Raw genomic sequence first — 9,815 nt, 5'->3', positions numbered from 1 at the left:
TGGCTGAACAGCACGAAAGGTTTATTCATACAAGTACATTCATCCAAAGGAACATAACCAAAGGTTACACGATTAAACCCATATAATAATACAAGCAAAAGGGATTGCTTGAGTACTATTTTGAGAACAGTAGTAGTGAATTTAATCATTGGGTTCGCCTGGAAAATGTGCAAGTGCCTTTGAAATGGTCCCCATAAGAACCGAGTTGAGCCCACATTCTTATAAGAACAACCTAAAATAATAGGGAATGTTGGACATGCTGGCATGGCATGAGCAAGGCAGTAGTTAAATGTGTAGCATGTCAGTTACATGCAACTCCGAGTGCGTTCACACTTATCATAAAAAGTATAACATGACACCTTTAAAATTTTCCAAAAAGCTAAATGCAAACAAAAATCAGGTAATCTTTTTATGGGAAACGATTGGCAAGATTACAAAAAAATTGCCTTTCGTTCCAGTCAATCCACAGGCATGGAGCTGCCTGCCTGTCCACTTCGACGACATTCTGTGCCACCCACTTCTGAACACATGAAATGTGTGTTGTGCCGAAACACAGAGAACTAACATAGCTGTTAGACACAAAATAAATCCTTTTTCTGTCACTGCAGCTAACTGACACAATATGCTGGATCTTAGCATGCATATTGTCTCGCAGTCGTACAGCTGTGCAGTTAGTTTTTTGAGGCCTTTGATATTGTTCGCTGTGGAACATGCGTCCAGAGATGCGAACTCTATCATATTCCTCAACAGGCCCTGTGATTTGGTGTGGGACTTGCGCTTCAATAATTCTATGAATGGACTCACTGACAGCTCTTGGTTTTCCCAAAAGGGCCAGCGACTCTTCTTTGTTGCACAAATCAGAGCACAAGAAATTCTTAACTTGCTCACTAGCGGCTGCATTGTGTGCGCCAACTTTGCTGGCCATAAGCACTCTGCTCATCACTTGGTGAGGCACTCCTTTAGCGGAAGTGACGAGCTTTTTAATCTTTCCTAAGCCCGCCTCAAAGACAAAGCAAGAGTGTGCCCAGAGTGGCCCTTGCATTGTAACACTTTTTGCAAGGTGCAACAACAAGTGTACATTCGAAGTCATTTCCTTCTTAGAGTAGAGAACTTGGACTTGAATAACAAATTGCACAAGACACTCAGTACTATCCCTGATGTCTTTGGCTGAGACAGTATCTCCAAGTAGGAGGTATACAGCTTTCACCAGCAAGCTAAAGTGTTTGTGGTACTTGCCAGGCAAGATTCTGTGAACACAAACAAGGCTGTAATACAACAGCCACTGTTGCCACTCGCTTGCCTTCCAAAACTTTCTCAGTTCAACAGATCTTGGCAGGCGCGTGATGCATTGAGGAGGCTTAATGGCACAAAGCCTTTCGTCAACCATCCTAATCAACTGTGGCGACCCTATATAATATGGAGCGCCTACACCAGACATCCACAGCTCCATAAACTGGCGTGTGACACCAAGTAAAACCCCATGCATATAATCAGGCGTGAAGCCCCACACAATGTCAAACCCCACCAAATTAATTAATGGGGAAGGCCCTTTAACTCCTCGCACATTAACACCAGTCCTGTGCACTTCAGCCATGTCTTGCATCATCCCTTCTTTAGTCCTGTCGGGTGGAGCTTCAGCGCTTATAGGGTACTTGACTGTTCCTGCAAAATAAAAATGATAGAAACAAATTAAATACAAAACTCGGGAGGGTGGGCAAAAAAACCTTTGCAGCAATGAATACTAGATTTTTCTAACTGGTAATAATATTCCTGCAAATGTCAGGTACTCCTAACTGCTGTAATAATGCATACAGATGTGAAGGCCACATGAAGCTTTCTAGAAGTTTGTAAAGTAAAGAAGAAGGCTAGCATGTCTTGAATGCACGTTAACTTTTAGTGTGACAAAAATACTTTAAGAAAAGAATGCGTGAAAATAAAATTAAGTAGGATGTAATAATAATGCACAAACCAAATTTCAGTAACAAAATAGTGATTGTGAAGCTGATATCCAGGATGTAGTCTGTCAGATATTTTTGTACACAAGTCAGTTTGCTTACCTTCAATGCATTTGCCAGGGTGCAAACACCAGCCACACCCAAAGTATCCATTATACTGGACTGTGTTCTGCATCAGAGCCCTGGCTGGAGCATCGGCTACAGCAGCGAAACAATAGACCTGTAATGTAACAAAAAGAATATAGTTTTAATGAAGAAATGGGACAGTGCTATATTGGTTTTCAAATTCAATCATACTCAAGTCTGGTCGGGATAAGATTTCTCGGTCCCGATTGCCTACTTTGTGCAAGCAGTAGAATGAGGCTAATCGTGGTGTAGAATGTCAATCTGAATCTGGCACAATTGTGAGTTCAAGTGGCTGTGCGACAGTGGTATTAAACTTGGCTCAAATGCTTGTGTGTTGACAATATGTATTTTTAAAGCAGTACCATTATTTGTTGTAACATAATTTTAAAAGAATTATAGTTAAATCAGGCACTTCACCAAAAGTCAAGAATATTTCGTGCATTGCTCAGTTTTTAAAGCGTTATATAGCAGTTAAATTAGACTAAAATGAAAGCTTTTTCATGAAGCCAAAAAAAACTAGTATCACTACAGTAGTAAGTTTTCATTTGCCTTCTCTTTTGCTGTTTCTTTTTTTAGTTTTTGGTTAAGGAATATTGCGGAAGGACACAATATGCATCTAAGTTTGCTAGGAGGAGACTACGCAATGAAATAGAAGTGGCTCACTTTTGATTGAAAGGTCTCTCCATCACATGTCCACTCGATACCACTCCTGGTAAGCGAGTCCATTTGCTTCGTGAATGCCTCCAACACCAATGTCATGTCTGGGTGGCACTGTCCATACCACAGTGTAGCAACAGTAACATTTTTCAAACGCAATCCGGGCGGCAACTCATTAATTGTCGTCTGCACGGGCCATATCGAAAACTTGGATGAGTTGAACACAGGACTACCATCCGAGTTTATGGTCAATGTGATGTCCATAGCGCCAAGACCCAGTTCTTTTCTTTGGTGCAGATACAAACTTCCGTCTGTAAAGTCTGTCATAGAGGCGGCGTGTGAACGATGTGCAAGTGCATTTAAAGAGTTTTTAAGTGACCTGGAAGTATCTTGAGACGAAAGAATTGAAGAAATCTGTTGCCCCATGGGAAGGGTCACAAAAAAACTTCCTTGCGCAGTAAGGGTATCTCCACTGTACAACTGTTGGCATTGTGTACATGTTGCATTGAATTCTTTTCTTTTCTTAAGGTCCCCGTCACATTCGCCGAGAAGGCAAATGCAGTTGGGACAATAGAAATGAAAGCCCATGCTATCAGTGGAGACTCCCGCAAATTTCTTAAACAGAAACTTCGTGTCAGGGAGATCCTTTCTTTTCATTAAAAAACTGACTAGTTTCATCAGGTGTTCTACCTGTGTCCACGCCAGGCCAAAGTTAACAGCAAAGTCCATGACTAGGGTCACGATGTCTTCAGCAGATAAATCGGAGTCAAAGGAGCCATCAGTTTCACGATCATCCTCCTTTGCGTTCTCTGCCAGGGCTTCCTCATCGTCGCTCGGTCCCGACTCTTCGCACTCGTCGACTTCATCGTTTGCCCAGACGCGAACTGGCGAATTATCAGCAGGTTCATCTGCAGCAGCATTACCATCAGACATCACGTTTTCCACTTGGCTAGTGTCAGTCGCGAGGCGAGACGCCCTGTACCGCGTTGATCTGGGCAGCTCTTTCCCATCGAAGGATGGCTCTAGATATAACTTCCGTCGTTTAGGCGTCCGGGACATGTTAGCGGTACAGAATGTACACTTCGAACTGTGGTAAAATGCCTTCAGTCTAATAAAAAAAATACAAATCGATATGTATTAGCGTGCGCTTGAGTGGAAATCTTTCGATCCACGAAAGCGCAAACGCCATGCAAACGACTTGAGATCTGGATTCAGTCGGCTTTGTAACGGCTTAGCAATGAAGTGAATAATAGGTAATATATTTTTATTTGCATTTCTAGCACCGAACGTTACAGGTTTTTTATTTATATATAGGCCGTTTCTTTAACAACGTTATTTATGAATTTGTACGCGTTTAAATTCAGGCCAGGCCAAGCAGTTTTGGCTTGGTTGGTTGAGCTGAGCGAAGCCGGGCCAAGCTGAGTACAATCCACTTTGTGTCAGGCCCGCGTTACCCACGTGCGCGCTGAGCCCGTTGACTGTCATATTTGGTTCGATATAATGTTCGCGCTAGTTCGCTTTCTAGATAGTGACCATGCACATGACACTCGTAGATATGTTGTGCGAGTGGAGGATATCCATGATTTTCATCCGAAGCACGAGACGGATTTCGATGGCAAGGCAGTGTATGTCGTTCACTGGGAGGATGAAGCAAACGGTGACGACACGGGTGAATATAAAGCCCAGATACTTCGACTTGGCGGTAAGTGCATCCATCTACCCTGATCTACGCGTTAGTCTAATATCCACACTTGCACTTTCAGCCACAGAGAAAGAAGCTCGGGAATCGCCAAAAAGAATTCCGATCCCTAAAATTGCAGTTGAGGAAGGCTCGGACGTTGAAGGAGCTGTGACCAAGAAGGCCACTGTAAGTGCGCACTTGTTCATTCGCAAATCTTTTTTTTTTTAGGTGTTTCTCTTTTTTTTCGAATCTATTAAGGAAGTGCGAATTATTTTAAGATATTGGGAGTATGTCTAATCCAAAATTTGCAGGCTGCAAGAATGAAAAAAACAGCTGTCAACCGAACTGCAGCAAAAAAAGACCGGTACGAGCAGATCTTGAAAAAGCAGATGAGCCACGCTCTCCGACAGAACTCGGAACAAACTGTGAGCGTGTATTAACTATATAATACCCGATTTCCTTAAACTTCTTTTCTTCTTTTCACTGTGAAAAAGCTTCAGTGAAGCAAAAAAAAAAAAATGTTTACGCAGCGAAAAACGCGACTGAGTTCATCATCAAGCTCGGATGACTCTCTCGTGTCCAGCTCAGAAGTAACAGAAGAGAAGAAAAAAACCAAATTTTGGAAAAAGAGATGCAAGGAGCTGCGGCAAGACAACATCTTCTTGCAAGAACAAGTTAGCTCACAGCAGGTGCTGTTAAACTCAAAATTTCTGAGGTGTAAGTACAATAATTATATATTGATTTTAGTTCTTAAAATGAGAAAGTTTTTTTATATGTTGATGACAACCTGTTAATTTCATAGCTAGTGAGCATTTCTTGAATATTTTGACAGTTGAAGACCTGCAGCACAGCAAAGAGGCTGACGTTGAGAGCTGCACTGTACAAGCTAGAAAGGAGACAGCAAAGGCCACAAGCAACCTAGGTGCATATTCATTTTTGTTATTAAATTTAGTGTTATTAGTTTCATACTACATAGAATTGACAATCATCTGTAGCATATAGCATAAGAGCACTTCTTGAGCTAGAGTACTTAAAGCAGTATTCCCTTCTCATGTAATGGATCAAGATGCATAATCGGTTACTTCATAATCACTAATTATTTTTCAGATTTACTTAAAGCACTTTGCAGTATACTATTTGCAGTCCAGTGAGTCAACAAAGCTTGTTCCTGCTGGGAAAGAATTCAAAGGATCATGCATGTTTGATGACTTTTGCCTTGAGACTTGCTAGGAAATGCAATGTTGCACTTCCTTAGCAAATGACATTTGACACAATGAAACACACAAGTAACCAGGATGTTCATGTATTGCTTCCATCACTGCATGAATTGTATGTGCAATAGTATTAAATATAAAATTAGCAAGTTTTGTAAATTGGTGTACTATGCACACAGATCTGATTTTTTTGCATGCATAAATGAAGTAAAATGATGCATGCCAAAAATTGCAAGAGGCTAGATTATTTTCTCAATACAGCCTTTGTAACTGATTTTAAAATTGCAAAAAAATGCAGTAAAGTCCATTCAAGAGACTGTGCCTGGGTCACCGAGTAAGTTGGAGGATGTTTGTCTATTCCTGTGAGATCTAAATTTTGGCTTTTTCACACCAGATGCTGGCAGTCTACACTCACGAAGTGCCATTGATGGTAAGGCTTTAGGTTTATTTCTATTGTATTGCTTACGTGTAATTATAACAATGCAAAATATTTATGCAGACTTCATAGAGGAACCTCCCACTTCGATGACTGGTGAGTTACAGGCTTATGTGTAGTATTTGTGTAAACATTTAGCTTTGCTCCTTGTGTTTCCAGCATGTGCAGCAAAAGAATCTGATGACCTGCCTAGTCCAAGTAGGCTTTTTTACTTGTGTGCTTCTATTGTAGGAAACTACTGAATTTCCATGTTTCACAAATTTGCAACATCTTTTTTCAGGGAAATGTTTTTCATATTTAGAAGATGGCTCTGTGAGTATATATTTTGCACTTTACCTGTGAAGTTCAAGCACACAATGAAATTAGCATAATGTTGCATTCTTTGAACATGATTGATGCAAATGGTCAAAAAGTAAATAATTTCAAATCTATACTGTAGATGCCAACATAAATTGTAGCATGTTATATGTTCACACCAGCAACTATGGTAGCTTGAATTAAATGTGTTTACATTCAGTAAATTGAGTGATTGCATCCCAACTAATTGTCACTTCATTACATTATACTTACATCTAGCTTCACAGCACTGATTTAGTTACAGCACTCATTTGTAATCTTAGTGACCATGATTTACTATTATCTTTGTGCACACAGCCTCTTTTCTAATATAATACTCCTATTGAGGACAGAACACACTATATTCAAAATTTGCAGATCCCTTCACATTGACATCCCGTATAATCATGTGATTTTGGGACATGAAACCCATGATATTATTATAAGCCGTGTGAAACAAACTGCCTGCCGAACAGCTCAGAGGTGCCTCCACAATAACGATGTGCAGCTACTTGGCATGTTGCCAATGACAGTGGTGCAAAACAGCAGCAGTTGTTGGTAAGTTTGTGAAATCTTCTGCAGTACATGTTACATTTTAGCTTCTAGAAAGTACAGGTGGCTTGTATACTTGCCCTTGTCAATTTCGGTAGCTAGATATATTACCAATACCACAGATAATTTGGACATTTAGAAACACTATATGAGGTGGCAAAAGCATGTGCATATCCGAATACAAATCGAATAGTGGCCCTGCGAATATTTTAATTCGTGAATTGAATATGTGCTCTTCAAATTCTCAAATACTGAAAGTCGGCAACACCTACATTATGGAACATGTAATAATTACATATGCCCTAAATTGTAGTATGCATTAATCATCATATATAGGTTGACATCTGGTGTGTATGTCTGCTAACAAAAAATTAAATACAGGGCTACCAAAAATATTGTTTAAAGTACCTGTATCTAGACCGCTGCTGTCTTTTTGCCAAAGTGGCGCGAAAATGCCTCCTCTCTCACGTGAATATCCGATAGCGTGCGGTGGCAAAGCCAAGGAGCATTTCAAATCTCTTACATAGTCCGGTGCTCACCAGCTGGTAAGCATACAATAAACTGCAGTGATGCAAGGCTGCCCCCCCCCCCTTCCCCACACAACCTGTTTCACAAGTCAAGTAAACAAAAAAAGAAACCATGCTCATTACCACATTCAGAAAAAAATTATATTGCACAAAAACTTGTAATAATAAAATTTTTGCTATTCAATATTTGTACGCCTGCTAAGTTGAACTTCTTTGTCAGCCAATAATAATTACAGGAACAAGATGTTGCATCGCTCTCTTCCTTGATATTTACAGTTTCATCTTCAAAAGGGCATCTGCCTGACGCCTATTCAGGCAAAAAGAATTCTGTCTCACAAGAAGGCAAGGCTGGTGGTGAAGGAAACGGCACAAGCCATATGGTCCCAGAAAGGGCTAGCGTCACGCAGTGTTAAAGGTGGCGTAGCTCCAGGAAGAAGGAACCTCGGCGAGGTTGCAAAGCCTGCGCTGACACCTGAAAAGGTCGCGGTTCTGGAAGGTTGGTCTGCTGTGTATATGTGCTAAATCTATCCTGAGAAGTGCACGTAACATGTCACCTGTTCTTTTACAGAAACACTCAACCATTGGTCGCATGTGACAGGCGCCGACTCGTCCATTGCAGCCCGAAACTTGACCAGCATACTAACTGAAAAAATTCAGGATTGCATCAAGGCAGAGCGACGAAAACCTCCACAGTAAATGTACTGCGAAATGCATTCAATCCATAGATAACCCAACGAAGACCAAAGACTAGGGCTGTGCAATGTTTTTTCTGCATTAATAAATAGAATCGTCTCATATACACTCAACATAAGTCCTTTGGAGTCTTTCATGTGCTTAGAATGCTCATTTGCACGTTCAAAGTTAAGAACATCTCAACTGGGAATGCGTTCTAACTGGTCCCAGTTGTCAACTGGGAATGCATTCTCAACTGGTCCCAGTTGCCAACTGGGAATAGGTTCCCAACTGGTCCCAGTTGCCAACTGGGAATAGATTCCCAACTGGGAATAGATTCCCAACTGGGAAAAATTCCCAACTGGAAAAGTGTTCCTTAAACCAGTTCAACTGGGACCAGTTGAAACCAGTTAGATTCCCAGTTACAGATTTTCACCTGGGGTATACACCCGTCCGCTATTGACGTAGTCCTAACAACATTACTTGTATACACTCTGGAAAAAGTACCAGATTATGCTACCAGTGAGGAGCGTATAAGCGAAATATCGCAAAAATAACGAGGAATAAGGGCGAGTCTACACAACACAAACGCAAATTCTCAACATTTTTCATAGCGTAAACGCTAAAGAAATCTTTGCATCAATACAAAGCGATCGGTCAAATTATTACTTAGGTTTTTAAGACATAGCAACGTACCTGCTTCTTTTCGTTGCTACGATATTATGCCCACTACATTATCACTGTTTCATTTATTAAACCACGGAGCCACCACATCAGTATTGGATGGTTCATTGAGAAAGAGTCTGAGGGCTCTAACGACAGAAAAACAAAAATAATTTTGCACATGTCCATTACCTCAACCATAAATCTGATGTACCACATAAATTATATTAGAAGTATTATCTCAATCGGGTTGCAATTCAAAAACTTTTTCGAGGCAGTCATGCCAAATTACTTATGTATTTACAGATTTTGCTGACTTCACTCAGCCCAGTGTGTGCTGTATGTTGGTGTTACTGTGTTCTGCAAATGCTGAAGTCGAAATCAGGATGCTGACGGCATTGCACCAATAGTCAGTGGAGCCTAGCTGTTTCAACGAAGCAACCGCACCTGATCAATATACCCAGCACCTGAACTTTGTATATGATGTCATAGATAAGTGATGCAGCAATTTCCTTCAAAATTTGCCTTATGTGGCCCAACTATCAAACCCTTTCAGAAGACATGTAGTTTTCAAATAACATACTGACAGTGATACCATTCATCGTGTCTGATCCTCTACATACACTGTGTGGCATGAGGAATTCCGGACAGACATTTCAGCGTTTTTCCCAGCCTTGAATTCTGTCATGCTTGCCTCAACAACATACTCATTGCGAGTTCATCAGATTAGCACAGTTCACAACTCAATTCTGTAATCCAACACCTGAACAAGGCATATTTGTCAGCATAAGCAGGTGTACATTTGATGTCCAAAAGCTCACCTTTCTTGTCCCTGTCATCTCATCATCCAGTATTCAGCTCTACCTAGGCAGATTTATAGGTGTCGAGAGCTTCCCAACTCCTAATACTAGATGCTGATAAGCCCTACAAGCTCCTTCATGTTAGTTTTGTGAAGTACTATACTAACATTTTATACCATGGTGCCAGGTCATTCTA

The 9,815-nt window shown here is 40.8% G+C and overlaps 2 protein-coding genes across 9 annotated transcripts; one reads left to right on the top strand and one right to left on the bottom strand.

Annotated features, from left to right (window-relative positions):
- Positions 1–396: 396 nt before the first annotated feature.
- Positions 397–4,047, bottom strand: LOC119163069 (uncharacterized). The gene is made up of 3 exons (XM_037415001.2): positions 2,745–4,047; positions 2,058–2,175; positions 397–1,662 (listed from the first exon to the last, which is right to left on the bottom strand). The coding sequence occupies exons 1-3, from the start codon at positions 3,795–3,797 to the stop codon at positions 410–412; spliced, it is 2,424 nt and encodes an 807-aa protein (XP_037270898.1). The 5' UTR covers positions 3,798–4,047; the 3' UTR covers positions 397–409.
- Positions 4,048–4,103: 56 nt separating this feature from the next.
- On the top strand, positions 4,104–8,295 carry LOC119160752 (uncharacterized). Of its 8 annotated transcripts, XR_012887778.1 has the most exons (13): positions 4,104–4,440; positions 4,502–4,605; positions 4,731–4,844; positions 4,950–5,136; positions 5,252–5,341; positions 5,932–5,967; positions 6,028–6,063; positions 6,133–6,165; positions 6,229–6,267; positions 6,350–6,381; positions 6,784–6,963; positions 7,761–7,980; positions 8,053–8,167. XR_012887778.1 is itself a non-coding variant. In XM_037412972.2 (12 exons), exons 1-12 carry the CDS (start codon positions 4,239–4,241, stop codon positions 8,178–8,180), a joined length of 1,221 nt encoding a protein of 406 aa, XP_037268869.2. In that variant the 5' UTR covers positions 4,112–4,238; the 3' UTR covers positions 8,181–8,295. The 8 variants fall into 8 exon arrangements, 7 of the variants coding, with proteins under 7 accessions (XP_075737113.1, XP_037268868.2, XP_075737114.1 ...); XM_037412972.2 differs by lacking the exon at positions 6,784–6,963 and having other exon boundaries at positions 4,112–4,440; positions 8,053–8,295; XM_075880998.1 differs by lacking the exon at positions 6,784–6,963 and having other exon boundaries at positions 4,111–4,440; positions 6,028–6,165; positions 8,053–8,295.
- Positions 8,296–9,815: the final 1,520 nt, after the last annotated feature.

The sequence above is a fragment of the Rhipicephalus microplus genome, chromosome X (genome assembly GCF_043290135.1).
Source record: "Rhipicephalus microplus isolate Deutch F79 chromosome X, USDA_Rmic, whole genome shotgun sequence".
NCBI classification, from domain to species: Eukaryota; Metazoa; Arthropoda; class Arachnida; order Ixodida; family Ixodidae; genus Rhipicephalus; species Rhipicephalus microplus.
This window is presented reverse-complemented; position numbering and strand designations above follow the sequence as displayed.

What these genes read in the sequence shown, in the direction of transcription:
- LOC119163069 (XM_037415001.2), bottom strand. Translation starts at nt 3,797, where the DNA reads ATGTCCCGGACGCCTAAACGACGGAAGTTATATCTAGAGCCATCCTTC. An exon ending in GAGAGACCTTTCAATCAAAA is followed by an intron (nt 2,176 to 2,744) that starts GTGAGCCACTTC and finishes GTTACATTACAG; the next exon opens with GTCTATTGTTTCGCTGCTGT. An exon ending in CCCTGGCAAATGCATTGAAG is followed by an intron (nt 1,663 to 2,057) that starts GTAAGCAAACTG and finishes TTTATTTTGCAG; the next exon opens with GAACAGTCAAGTACCCTATA.
- LOC119160752 (XM_075880998.1), top strand. Translation starts at nt 4,239, where the DNA reads ATGTTCGCGCTAGTTCGCTTTCTAGATAGTGACCATGCACATGACACT. An exon ending in GACTGTGCCTGGGTCACCGA is followed by an intron (nt 5,968 to 6,027) that starts GTAAGTTGGAGG and finishes TTTTCACACCAG; the next exon opens with ATGCTGGCAGTCTACACTCA. An exon ending in AAAGGTCGCGGTTCTGGAAG is followed by an intron (nt 7,981 to 8,052) that starts GTTGGTCTGCTG and finishes GTTCTTTTACAG; the next exon opens with AAACACTCAACCATTGGTCG.